Raw genomic sequence first — 14,428 nt, forward strand, 5'->3', positions numbered from 1 at the left:
GGGGCATGCGGGGGTGCACTCGTTGATGTATTCGTATGTACACGCAGAATACGTGCAGTCGAGCTGTGCGTGCAAGAGTGTTGATGATTTGCTGCAAACCGTGTGCAAATAATATTACGTTTTGACTTAATTGGGTTTATAAAAATGTAAAAATTCGACGAAAATTTGGGAAAGGATACCAATGAAATGACTTCGCATCATGACACTTGGTAGAATTTCTGCTATGCTTGATACAACCCCACGTTCATTTTCTCTGCAGGAGGTGACGAATCCCAGAAGCTGTGAGCGAACATTCAAGGACCACCAGACACGCAAAGGCAAAGCTCCCATGTATGGCCGTATCGACTGTTGGAAGTGTCGTTCACGAGTGCCTATGCAGACGGCACAAGACACGAGGGGGTGATGTGGCCAGAACTGAGCCCGGCCGTATGTGGCTGGCCACTTCCGAAGTTAACACATTGTACTACGTACTCATTCAAGGCTGAGTCGAGAAAGGGGAGGCCCAGGATCCATTATTATATCACACGCCATGTTAGCTGTGACAAGGTATTGAACCATGGTGGCCGAACTTGAAATGCAGTGCGACAACTGCTCTGCCACCTTGAAGCAGGACATCACAGAGAGCATTCATAAAGAACAAATAAAACACATAACAGTGAGACCTCAATATTGAGACCTCAATGTTCTATGCAAACCCAGGAAACTTCCTGAAGACCAGATGTGTTCATTTACAACTCAAGTGTGGGGCTGTCAAGCGCGAGACAGTTTTGCACGAGGAAGTGAGTTTTGTTGCTCTCGTTTGCGAGCCACCGTTGTCGTGGGCCACCGCAAACGAGAACGGAGTGCTGGGGAGAGAGAGGATCTCATAAAATGTTATCACCCAAAGTGGGTTCGCCCAGAAGGGCCTTGATGTGGACACCAGTATCCTGATGGTGACGACTTCACAAAAAACCCACGTTGTGTTTCTACAGGAATGTAGTTTATATGACTCATTAACAACTAAAAAGATGTATTAGTATTTTGCCAGTTAAGGCCCACTGTGGTATACAGCTCATTTTCAGAAACGACCTGGCTACAAACGATAGCTCAGCGAAGTGGCTTATCACGTGGACATTTATAGCAGACAGCCACATACAGAACTCTAAATGCATGTTGATTCTAAACGTGGAGGGAAAAACCGGAAGACGCACAGAAAAATCCATGCGACCATAGGGAGAACATACAAACTCCAAATATACATCTCCTTGGTTCTTTCGGTAAAGTCACGTAGAATTGAAATAATAAAATAATACAACAATAAAATAATTCTCACGACGTTTCGGCCACAACGGCTACTTGCGTTGTGGCCGAAACGTCGTGACAATTATTTTATTATGTTTTATTTTTATTATTTTATTATTTCCATTCTACGTGACTTTACCGAAAAAACCAAGAAGATGAATCCCTGCAGTCACGAAAGCTTTAAATTGAAATCCAAATATACAGGCGCTGGGGTCGGGATCGAACCCACATTCATCCCGCATTACCAGGCGAGGTAGTTAACGTCTCGCCACTGTGGCTGATAGTATCTCTCTCCTTACACACATGCACTCCCACCGCTTCCCCACAACCCACCCACCAGCCCACATTCACAGCTGGTGCCGACTCACGATTTGATCGGAGGAGAAGGAGAAGAGTGGTGAGAAAAATGTTTAACCTAAAGTCACCGTACCACTATTGATTCTTTTCAAGATGTGCGTCTGTCAATCCACTTATAACGCAAGAACCAAATGTTGTCCAAAGATGAATTCAACAAAAGCTGCAAACAAAGAAATCCCTGTTTCTAATGGTGTGAGCAGAGCTGGAGAGAAGGCAAAAACATTTAAAAGAAAAGGTTAACAGCTCGGCAGCCACCTCCTCACTGCCATCTGCGAGTCGCACAACAATAGATTTTGAGTGAATACCAATTACCGCACAGCAGTGCTTGTTTGCACAAAGTTTAATGAGAGAGTAGGGATTGCAAGCCACTCACTCATTCATGCATTGCCACGTACGAATGACAACTGCAGACACAACTGTGGTTTTAAGATGGCCCTTGACGTACTACCGAAACTGTGCACGGTGCGGTGCTTTGTTGTATGATTCCTATGACATGGGAAGTTTTTTTGCAGAATCATAAAAAAGCAAAGTACGGAAAAATGTAGCATAATTTTTGTTATTATTGTTAACATTCAGTATCTTCAGTCCTGTGAAACAAACCGTTACACGTGGTTGACAACCACTCTCTTAGTTCAGATGCTTAAGGGTAGATGTAGCAGCTGTGTTGAGCGTTGTCTAACACATAGGGCTTTCGCGACCAATATCATCCATAATACAGGTGTTTTTTGGGTTACATCGCGTAAATATATAAATGTGTCGTTAAATCCGCCTCCATCCGACACAGCCAATTAGTAAGGTTTGTCACGTGAACAGAACGTGGCCAATTCGTTACCAGTACAGCACAACCGGTGTGTTGGAGAGTAAATCCACAACATTTACAATCTGAGTACGACGTTTTGTCAGTGTAATTACAACCAACATCATTAGGCGACAACCACATCCATGTTTACGCGATCTCACCCATAAAACCCCGTGTTGAGCTTTGTTAATAAAACATTATTCTGCACAACTGACATGTTACAGAGTCTGAGTTGTTCTGCTAAGTCTCAATACAATAATAACAAACGTGTTTTTAAATGATTGGTACAAAAACATATTTTTGAAATATACTAAGAACATATTCTTTTTTTTAAATGTACTAAGAATATATTCTTAGTATATTTAAAAAATATGTTTTTGTACCAATATATTCTTATTACTAAGAACATACTCTTACAATTAGAACACCACAAAATACTGCGGGTGTAATTAAAAACATGCTTAACAAAGTGTCAAGTCCGTTTTTCACAACTCTAAATGGTACGAAATGGAGGTGTAATAATGCGCTGATTTATGAATATATTTAATTCTTAAGCTTAACAATGCATTTGTCGAATCACGTAAGAATGTGGTTCTTTTTTTATTCAGAAAGGTGTATAATGGGTTCGTATGATCCCCTGCAGCTGCTCGTGCCTCTGACATTCATTACATTGCAATAGAAGTAAGGTGTGAACCGTTACACCTCTGGAATTTGATGCATTGCCATTGTGGGTAACAACTCGGCTGACACATGGGGCACTGTCATACACATGGGACAATTGACTATTATAGTAGCGAGAAAATGTGAAGATTAAAATAAAAATGTGTTCGCGCCGGTTGACAATTTGTTTTGAAAACAGCTTTCGAGTCGAGGTATGCAATTTGAACCCCAGCTTTTCCATAATGCCGTGGTCATGTTAAATTTCATGCAGCAATATACGCAGAAACAATTGTCATTAATCTCAGAAAATTAGCTTTACAATATGCAGTGAATTACAATTCAATTATATATCAATTGTGTAAAAGGGTATCTTTTTAAAAAACGTTGATATATTTAATAAAATCCAGGTGGTCACACACCAAGACAACATTTAGCACTGAAGGCATTGGACATAAACAGTGGCTGTGAGATGGCCATGATTTTTAGTGCCAGCGCCTCGTATGCGTGATGGGGTCTTCTCTCGTTCTCTGGCTTCCTCGCCCACACGAAGCCAAACGCTCATGCATTGAGTTGGCGAAAATCCCAATGCAGCACTCCCAGAAAATGTGCTTCTAGTCTCAAGCTTTCCTGGATAAATAATTGGCAATGATAAAGGATATTTATACAGTTACTTTTATAAAAATGCAGTTCACTTTATGGAATACACACATATATCAGAACATACATTATTTGCATGTGCTTATAAATACATGTATATCAAATACAATGAGCACAAGCAGTTTGGTGCACACATATGAACACAGCCAGTAGCATAGAGCATGCTCCTGACTCGTGCTGAGCTGACACCAGACTTTGTGAGGTATGTATGTGGAACTTGTTTCGCACCGTACGTAACCAACCGTGCTAATCGGTGGTGCTGGGGAAGGACAACAAACTAAACACAAAAAGCAGTTCTAAATACTTGAGTTTTCAATCTAGATGATTTAAAAGTGCATAGCTCCAGTGGCTTCCTAATATCGGAAGGGCCTTACAGACGGTCGCAAAAGCCTATCTGAGAGCGTGCGAGATGCAGTAAGCACCTTTGTTCGATGGCAAGCCAGAAGCTGCTGCGAGAACGACCGGAGTTGAGTGATGCTTTATGATCCTTGACGAGATCAGCGAGGTATCGTGGTTCATTTGTGGCAATACAGTTATGTGTAATGAGTGCGATCTTATAATGTATTCGGCATCGGGAAGCCAATATCAGCTCGGCGAGCACTGGACGTACACGGTCAGATCTTGCAGGACCCGTCACGACGCGTACCAAAGAATGTTGTCCACCCTGCCGCTTGGTGATGCTTCTGCCAGACGTTCCGTAGAGAAGTGAGTTGCAATGATCGAGCCTCGTCGATACTATGCAACACGCCGCCGTGCTGGCTATGTCACGCCCCGAAAATGGTCGAATGTGTCGTACAGCCCTGATATGAAAATTACAGAACCTGAATATTAAAACTGCAGGACCTGTGATCACGGCAAGCAATTGTGATCTGGTCATGTCAGTGACACACTACCACACCTTAACCAGATCTAGAACCAGTGACGACCGACTGATCACACGAGTGCCAGTCTGCCATCAATTGCTCGCCATTGTCACAGGACATGTTTACACGTGGGTGTGTGTTTGGCAGTGGTTTTGGCGCACGCGGTGAGAATACTGATACATTCATAAACATATGTTTCCGCAAACACATTGACATCTTTCTGGCAACAATTTCACCGTAGGAAAAATAATCATCATCGCATAACCCACGGACACGTGTTTTCATCGATGGTTTTTCTTGAGCCGCTTATTCGGTTGTGTGGCGTGACTAAAATGGTCCCCGGTGGAAGGCATGGAATTGTCCCCTCCGGCCTGCGCCATCGGTGCACCGCCTGCACGCTCGACAGCTCCCCCATCCTGCACTGGCGCCCAGAGGTCGCAAACGGGTTTTGATTCCTTACCCGCACCCGTACCCGGCTGCACCAGGGTCGCAAACGGGTACCCGTACCCGGCCGTACCCGTACCCTACCCGTACCCGGCCGGGTACGGGTAGGGTACGGGTATCGGGTACCCGGTTGCGACCTCTGGGATGAAGCCATGTTGCAGGCGCGGGTGGGTTGATTCTAGGAACTTGAATTGTGAGAAGAGACAAGACGTTGGGAAATGAGTGACAAACGGTTATTCACCAGTGACTCACGGCCTACCCGTACCCGGCCGCACCAGGGTCGCAAACGGGTACCCGTGCCCGGCCGGGTACGGGTAGCCGGGTATCGGGTAGGGTACGGGTATCGGGTACCCGGTTGCGACCTCTGCTGGTGCCCCATCCACCCTCGGCTGTGCCGCCTCCCAACGTGACTTTTGTCTGCTGGGCCAGCTCATATTGAGAACTACCACGAGGGGGCACACGCAGCCAAGACCAGCCACGACGCCACCGTCAGCCGCCCCTTGCTCAGCCATTCTTGTTGTCCTTCCTTCCCCCGCACCTGCAATTCGCACGATTGGCTCCGTGACAACAACAGCAACAAAAAGGCTCGAAGCTTTCGAAATGTGGCTGTATCGAAGAATGCTGAAAATCCCATGGACAGCCAAAACCACCAATACACAAGTTCTGCAAGATATGGGCACTGACAGGCAACTGCTGAAGACCATCATTAGCAGGAAGTGTTACTACCTAGGCCACATTGCCCGAAACGACCACAAATACCAGCTGTTAAAGCAAATCCTGGAAGGAAAAATCGAAGGGAAAAAACGACCAGGACGGCCAAAAACGACATGGCTCAGTAGCATCAAAACATGGCTACAATTAACAACAGCAGCACAAACTCTACACGCCGTGCTAGACCGGGACCAATATCATCGTGAAGTCGCACACGCCGTTAGGCAGCACTAAAGAAGAAGAAGGTGCAGTGACGGTACCGAAGCCCTCACGTGAGAATGGAATCTGCAAAATAGTTCTGGCATATGGCACAAATGCAGTGGACGCTGGATGTAAGCACACCGCATAAAAGCACATCTCTGACATGAGTAACACGTGTTTACATTACACTGGTGGTGAGTGTCAAAGGGCAACTTCTTGTACAAGCACACTTCTTCAGTTATAAACGCACTTTGCCTCGCTCCCATGAAGTGTGCTTACATGCAGCCTTTGCTGTATATCACTTGTCGAGAGCGGACATTGCTGATCGCTTTTTCTTCTCGATAGTCCCTTCACGTGGCGTGCGTTTGGGCAGTTCCAGTGACGGATTCAGCCTGTGCGGGGCCTGCAGCATTGACTACGATAACGAGCCAAGAGTGTCTGTGTGTCCCGCGCGTGACGTCACTCCACGTCGCCCAGCCCCCCTCATTAATAAACATGAACAGGTGACGTCCTCCACATGTATTTTTCAATTTGCTCTACAGCCGGATAATACGACAAATCGCTAACCTTAAACACCCAGTCGTTCATAAAAGTTGAAGGCAGTATGTAGTACTATAGTAATAGAGCAAGTGCAGAATCACTGAACCGGAATTGATAGCTTGAAAGCATTTAGCGCGGGGCCCTTGAAAGTGTGGGGTCCGTAGCATATGCTACTTTTGCTACAAGGATAATCCGGCACTGGGGAGTTCACCACTAGTGCAGTATTACAGAAGCTCATGCCCCGGACATATCTTCTCACCCTGAAGCACGTGGTAGACAGCCCTTTCGTCAATACACCGCTGGACGAGGGCCTCCGCTGCAACGTGCGGGTTGCGGGGGGGTATTTGACCATACTACACCACGCTGATCAGCGTGGGTTGGTGAAGGCGAGAGCATGGAAGCTCAGGAAAACGAAAGGATGTTGTTGATGCACTGGCTTAAAGGCATCCTTATCATCATCATCAGCAGCAGCCTAGGTCGTGACCTACACTGGTCAACAAAAAAAAACATTTTTTTCTGGCCTGGACTTTTGCAGCTGTTTTAGACTAATTTCAGGGTGCTGATTCCAAATCTGATCTCAGATTTGCTCTATCACATCTCCTTTTATGCTATCGGCATATCCCATTTTCATTGATTTTACCCGAAATTAACTCTGTCACTTATGATTGCAAGCTGTTGCGAGTCAGTGACTGCTTTAGTGTTAAAATATGGTGCTGTATTTTTAGGATAGTGTGTTTATAATATCATTTTATGTAGATATCCACATTTATTTAATATTTTTATTCTGCAGTTTTATTGAAAATGCAATATTTGATATCTCAAAAACCTGATGCGATAGACAAAAACTGATGCCAGATTTGGAATCAGCACCCCAAAATTACCTTAGAACCGTTAAAATACCTTATGACAGAAAAAGTGTGTTGACCAGTGCTCTCATTTGTGGCCAGGTCGCTCCTGAAAAAGAGCTATATAGCTCGGTGGGCCTTATCTGGTCAAATAAAATAAAAATAAATCCAATGCCAAATGAAACCCTCCTCAAGTCACTGCCGTCTCGACTTCCAACCCTGCGCTAGAACTTAAACGTTACACGCCAATGTGTGTGTGTATATGTTGAACTTAATTCTCACCGTACGCAGCCAACCGTGCCCATCGGAGGTGCGGGGGAAGGACAACACAAGGACATTGGCGGTACAGTTTACGTGCAGAACTAAACTAATACCCAAGAAGATTGCGCACTCAGCGTGTGCGCTCGCAACCATAATATTGACCAATGCGATTAATTTCTGTTTGTGTTTGTAAGTGTATACAGCATTTGGTTTAATGCAGAAAAACTATACATATATGTTCGGCTCTCTCTCTCTCTCTCGTGCTTTCAACCACTTTGGTGCATAGTTATCGGGTTACAAACACCACAACTGCATGGGTGTATGGCTAAAATCCCTGTATGCTGCAGTCTGCCCAGCTAATGTGTCACACCGGAGGATATGTGCACTAAACGCAGCCTCCCCTCCCCCGAGCGCTAATTCACCATCTCCACGCGGTACCACGGGGTGTGCCCTCCACTGCCGTCTTATCAATCACAGTTTTGATGAGACGGCGTGGGAGGGAGATGTGGGATTGTGTGTGGCGGGGAGAGGAGGGAAGCTACAGTGCAGGTTCAACTCTCGATTATACATGGGGAGATAATCCAGATTGCACACTGTATGTGTATCTATTTTGAACGTCTTTCGCACCGTACGTAGCCAACCGTATTAATCGGAGGTGCGGGAGAAGGACAACAAACTAGACACAAAACATGCTTTGTAGAAATTAGTTTTCAATCTATATGGTTTAAAAGTGCATAGCTCCAGTTGCTTTCTAATATCAGAACGACAAGCGTTCCAGATGCAGTGACCATCTTTGTTCGATGGCGAACAAAAAACATCTCCGACCATGAACACCTAACCAGTGAACTCAAACACGTACACCAAGCTCTCAAGGCGAATGAAAATTCTGACTACACAATCCGCAAAGCCATCACACCAACAGTGAGAAAGGAGCCATCTGAGGATCCAATCAAACCATCACCCTGCCATACATAGCAGGGGTCACCAAAAATATCTCCAAAATCATGAACAAACACAAGATGCAGGTCCGATTTAACACAGTACGTAAAATTCGTGATCTGATCCCATCTGTGAAGGACAAGATTCCTGATATGCAATATCCCGGCGTCTACAAACTAAGCTGTATCTGCGACAGCAGTTACATTGGGGAAACTAAGCGACATGTCTCGGACCGTGTTCGTGAACATAAGGAAGATTTGAAACACGGTTGGACCAATACTTCTGCCGTGGATGATCATTATTTTAATGCGGCTGGCTCACACGAAATGTATTTCTTGAAGACAATGGTACTTTGTTAGCATACTACCTATCAACAAAGGTTCGTTCATGAAGTCATCAATATATACAGACACAGACACAATTTCTACCGAGAGGAAGGTTATAGACTCAGCAATCATTGGCAAGATGTCATCAACCACTTTGGGTCATGACTGGACTTGTGTTTTCTTGTCAATCAACCTCCACCGTCAGCAGTGTGGTGTGTGGAGCGGGGTGCAGTGATTTCCTAGCGGCCCTTTGCTGCATTGGCATTGTTGCTGCATTGGCATTGCTGCTGCATTGGCATTGCTGCCCCACCCATGCTCCTGGTGCTGCTGATACACTTGGGCTACGCCCATCTCCAAACCTTTATAAACAGTTTGCCTTTAGAGGCTAACTCCTTTTCCTGATGACAACCGCTTGTGTTGCGATCGAAACGTCGTGATATTTTTATTCACTTTTTTTCAATCTACGTGACTTTACTGAAAGAACCAAAGAATATAGCATTAACTGTGCTTTCAAAAAATATATATATGTGGGCACTCTAGTTAAACATTTATCTGCTACTCACTCGTCGTTGGTCAGTGATTCTGTGCTCAAATGTCTGAAAACACCAACCGATTTTACTTTATATGAAGCAATTAAAATATTTGATAGCCTACATCATGACTTGCATTGTAGGGAGGTCAACAATACATACATTTGTATAGACTCATTTACATTTTCGGTATTATCTGTTTCCATTTTATCCAGGTTTCCCCTCTGCCCTATTACCCTGGGTAGATAATCAAGAGTCAAACTGTGATTGAGAACGCAGCGGGTGTCACTGAATGCCAGCCAGGGTAAATTGCACAAATCGATGTCTGCTCAATTATTTACTGGACATAACTATTGTGGAAGAAACCTTGCTTCGCCAATTAGCTGGTTAGCATGACACGGAATTCTCTTGCTGCATACGCGGTGGAGGTGTCTTGGGAGCAGGCAACCACGGAAATGGATGTGAGGGTTCGGCAAAGGTGCGAGTTGAGAGTCGCAATGTTGTGAGTTTAACTCGCAGTCTGAGTCTTGAGCACTTTATTTTGTCCTTGCAAAATGGGCAATGTGTCGCGAGTCTCAATGGGTTTACAGTTATTCATCTCCTGGTAAAATAAAGGACATGCACTATAGGGTGACCGAAAGGATGACATCGCGAGTACAAGGGGCTGAAATGAGGTTTCTCCGCAGGGTCACTGTCTGTGATCGGGTGAGGAGCTCGGTAATTCGGGAGAGCCTCAGAGTCCAGCCGCTGCTCTTCCGGACCGAGAGGAACCAGTTGAGGTGTTTCGGGCACTTGGTGAGGATGCCCACCGGTAGACAACCCCTGGAACTCTACCGGGAAGCACCTCCCACTTGGCGAAGACCCTGGGGCCGGCCCAGGACACGCTGGTGGGAATATGGCGCTGAGCTGGCCTGGGAACACTTGGGTATTCCCCAGGAAGAGCTAGAGTCAGTGTATAGTAATGTAGAGCTAGAGTTTGTCGCCAGAGAAGGGGAGGTCTGGACCGCCCTACTGAACATGCTGCCGCCGCAACTATCATCAGGACAAACGGACTTAGAAAAGAACGAACTATAGCGTCGATAAAACGAGTACTGATTTGTAACAAATAAAAAATGGTTGTCAGTGGGTGCCGGGGTGGCGAGATGTTAACTCCCTTGCCTGGCATGCAGGAGGGTATGGGTTCGATTACCGACCCTGACGCCGGTATATTTGGAGTTTGCATGTTCTCCTCGTAGTCGCATGGATTTTTACTGGTAAAATATATATTTTTATATATTATATAGATATGGTGTTAAGACGATGTGTCTTAACACCATAATTCACAGTCACTTCCGATTACACTGCAATCGTATACTTTGTATGGGTTAGATTGCGTAAATATAAATGTTTCGTTAAAGCCGCCACCACCCGACACAGCCAATTGGTAAGGTTTGTCATGTAAGCAATACAGCACGACGGCATGTTGGAGAGTAAACCCACATTTACAATCTACGCGTCTATCGTGCATTCTGCCTTATGCTCTAGCGCTGAACCGCTGCGTATGCGAAGGCCGCAGCACCCATTGCTTAATTCTACTGAATCTTGCAACATGTAGCTATGGAGCTAGGGCATCATCACCACACACGGTCGTACCACTCTCCCAGCTTCTTGCAAGTGCCCCATGTCGGGAGAGAGAGATTCATGTTGATAGGAAGTTACGGCATTTCTTCCCTGGATTAGGATTGAGAATTAGAAGGTTTTGAGTTCAAAGCTGTCTGGGTCTTCACCCCTTGAGGTCACTCATGCAAAAGGAGCAATAGTATTTCACGTGTATCAATGGGTTTACAGTATCGTATTTCATTTGATTTCAGGGTGAATAAAATAAGCACCATATTCTTGGGTCTGTCTGTAAAGTCACGTAGATAGGTTCAAATAAAATAACTAAAATAACAAAAAAATACAAAATGAGCACCGCTTCGTGGCAAATCAACATAGGTTGTTCAAAGGAATAACTGAGCCCTGTTGGAATTTCCACCATTGGCCAGGGCTGTAAACAGAAGTGACTTTACCGAAAGGCCCAAAGAGTATGAATTCCTGCAGTCACGAAAGCTTCAAGTCAAGATTTAGAAGTGTAATAACTTGTATTAATGTGTCCCCTTGTACTCTTCACGATGCTATTAATTTTTGGATTAAGAGTCACAATTTCGTTCAACAATTAACCATTCCCCGGATTCTAAGATATGCTTTTTTCGTTATATTTGAAAGAAAAACTTGTAAGTACGTTTAATAATCTGGTAATTATCTGGTAGGTGTGGATGCCAGCAGATTTTTTTTTTAATATGAAAACTTTATTGACACCAGCCACACATTTTGGGTGCATTTTACTTTCTGGAGCATCTTCTAATCTGGAGAGTACAGAATTCTTGCATGCAACGAGTTCGTCCCTGAACGCCAAAGGAGTCGCTATTATTTACAAAAGTGTTGTAAATAAGCAATCGTTTTTTTATTGAATCGAGACAAATCACCGAAGGGTGAATCATTCTACCCATGTCGACCATGTATAATGTATTAAATATTAGGTGTTTTATTTATTTATCATATATTGACGTCAAGGTGATAAATGGTTCGGGTAATTTATTCTGGGAAAGGTCGCATACGGCAGGAGTGAATAATGAAGTACGTATTCATTCTGGTGTGGGCATAATTGTACATTGTGGAGTGTGTCCAACGCTGGTACTCTTTATAATACTGGGAGGAACCCCCCCTCTAATTTGCAACCCCCCCCCCCCACCACATAATTGGGTTCCCGGATTTTAATCTGACATGATAATAACTAGGTGGCATTTTTTTTTTGTTACGACGGAAAATGTGTACGGTCCATTTTATTAGGCTGAGTGGACTTCGAAGATGACTAAGACCAGTTCACATATTCACCACTGATGTTGGCCATAAGTTGGAATCAAATGCAGTTCGCCAATCCCCTGCTCATCAAACGCACTTAAAACAAAACCTTACTTATCATTGGCTAAACCGAATTGTCACTCGATGGCACAATGCCAATTCCTTACCAAGCTACTCACTGCAAACGTGTTGCCCGTGACAACTGCCGGTGGCATGCATCTGTAGTGTAATAACGCTGGCTGCTGACGGAAAAGTGGTACTGACAGCAAAGGGCAGCACACATGTCAGCAGAGGGGATATATACGGGGGTGAGGAGATCTAAGGAGAAGCTCAGGATGGACTCTATCTGGAAGCCCGGGAGCCTAGTAGTAGGTTCCAGAAAGGGGGCGTGGCGAGGCCACACCGGGAGGATAAAAGGGGGGCCCGGGGCGAGAGCTCGTTGCTGTTGCTGGAAGTGGATCACCTCGCTGTGTCGTTGTTCGTCACCTTCATCACCGCCGTCTCGACCACCCTTAGACACCGCTATCTAAACAGCCTGCCAACTTTACTAGCACGGTAGTGCCATCAACAGAGACAGATGTGTGACTACTGTGTAAGCACGTAGAGCGTCTGTAGTTCCCTGACGTGTAGAATAAAGAAGGTGTCTTAAGAACCATGTCTCCAGAGTGAATCACTACACATCTACAGGCCTTCGTCAATCCACTGCTGGATGAGGACTTCACTGTCCACAAAAGTGGCATCGCCTTCAGTGAGCTGCAATACGAGCTACTCTTTCTGTGACTGGTGTTTGACGCAAAGAAGCTCAGCATACATACGTGCAGCATATATACGTATGTTGAACTTATTTCGCACCGTACGTAGCCAACCGTACTAATCAGAGGTGAGCGGGGGAAAAGACAACAAACTACACACAAAAAGCACATACATACCAATGGCAGTTACCATCTGAACCTTAAATTGATACCAATCATGTGCGCTGTGTGAGCATCATGAGCACAAAAGTGTCTGGTTGTGGTTCATGCCACATGCCGACCTTAAACGTGCTTACTAATCCTAGGAACAAAGTTGAATCGGTCATTCCCCTTGTGTAATGTCTTCCCTTTCCGACCCTGCCATTCACAATTCTTCATAAAACGTGGTGAGGTATGGTCCAACTCACAATCCCCATCGCCCTACTCACAACACGTCTATTACGCACCTCTGCTGAGCACGGTTGGCTAGGTACGGTGGGAAAGACGTTCAACATACACACAACACATGGCCATGGGGAATTGTGAGTGACGATTACCTGAACCGGTCCGGGGTCTCCCCTAGGTCGACTCAGCCTCAAATGAGTACCCGGTGTGGTTTGTAAAAATCGCCACCAGGGAGACACAGGCGGCAGGGCGTGGTGCTGACTACCCACCCCTTTCATGTGCCGTGCCGGCCTTCATATATGCTCGCAAACAACACTTGCTTCAAAAACGTTTTTTGAGGCTATACGGGGGATCTTAGTCTTTGTCTCTCTTCTCGACTCGTCGCTCGGGTGAGTCCAACGGCAATTCCTGAAACCCAAGCAGCCGGTGGGAGTCGTTGGCTCTCAGTTTCTACTGTCGCTCCTCCTCTGTTTAAATCACTTTGCAGATAAGCGATGACACCACTCGCTCGCCCCTGTAATCTATCCGCAGGCAGTTACTACCTCCATTTTGATAATTAGACCAATTATAAACCATTTCCTCTCTGGACAGAGACCAGACACAGGAGCTATGCAACTGTATTGATCAATGTCTTTCTGCCCGCTAACGATTCAGAGTGGCAGGCATGATGCTCCGATTGAAAGACACAACGAATACAAATGAGTACACTGTTTGTCGTCAAACTATTATGGGTGTAATTATTGCACCCCGCTCTCAATTCAATGAATTGTCACAATTTTATTAAATACTTTTTATAAATCATCAGCCACGGTCAATCCACTGCTGGATGAAGTCCCTCCTCTCCCAAAGCTGCCACCGCCGCCTCCCACGATCCTGCATCCAGTATCCTGCACATTCACTGATTTCCATCTCCTCGGCTGTCACTGGTGAATGTAGTCACCCCTCGTGGTTGGAGGTGCCACGTGAACCCACGAAATACAATACGGATACTGTACCGT

At 45.2% G+C, this 14,428-nt stretch overlaps 1 protein-coding gene across 1 annotated transcript in view; it reads left to right on the forward strand.

The window, feature by feature from the left end:
* LOC133345232 (uncharacterized) overlaps positions 1 to 1,289 on the forward strand; it is a 34,103-nt gene extending 32,814 nt beyond the window's left edge. Inside the window, exon 8 of the mRNA XM_061555810.1 lies at positions 260 to 1,289. Coding sequence (XP_061411794.1) covers positions 260 to 266 — 7 coding nt within the window. The 3' untranslated portion in view covers positions 267 to 1,289. The remainder of the gene's footprint in view (positions 1 to 259) is intronic.
* The last annotated feature ends 13,139 nt before the right edge of the window (positions 1,290 to 14,428 follow it).

The sequence above is a fragment of the Lethenteron reissneri genome, chromosome 21 (genome assembly GCF_015708825.2).
Source record: "Lethenteron reissneri isolate LAM-NWPU_2019-01 chromosome 21, ASM1570882v1, whole genome shotgun sequence".
Lineage (NCBI taxonomy): Eukaryota > Metazoa > Chordata > Hyperoartia > Petromyzontiformes > Petromyzontidae > Lethenteron > Lethenteron reissneri.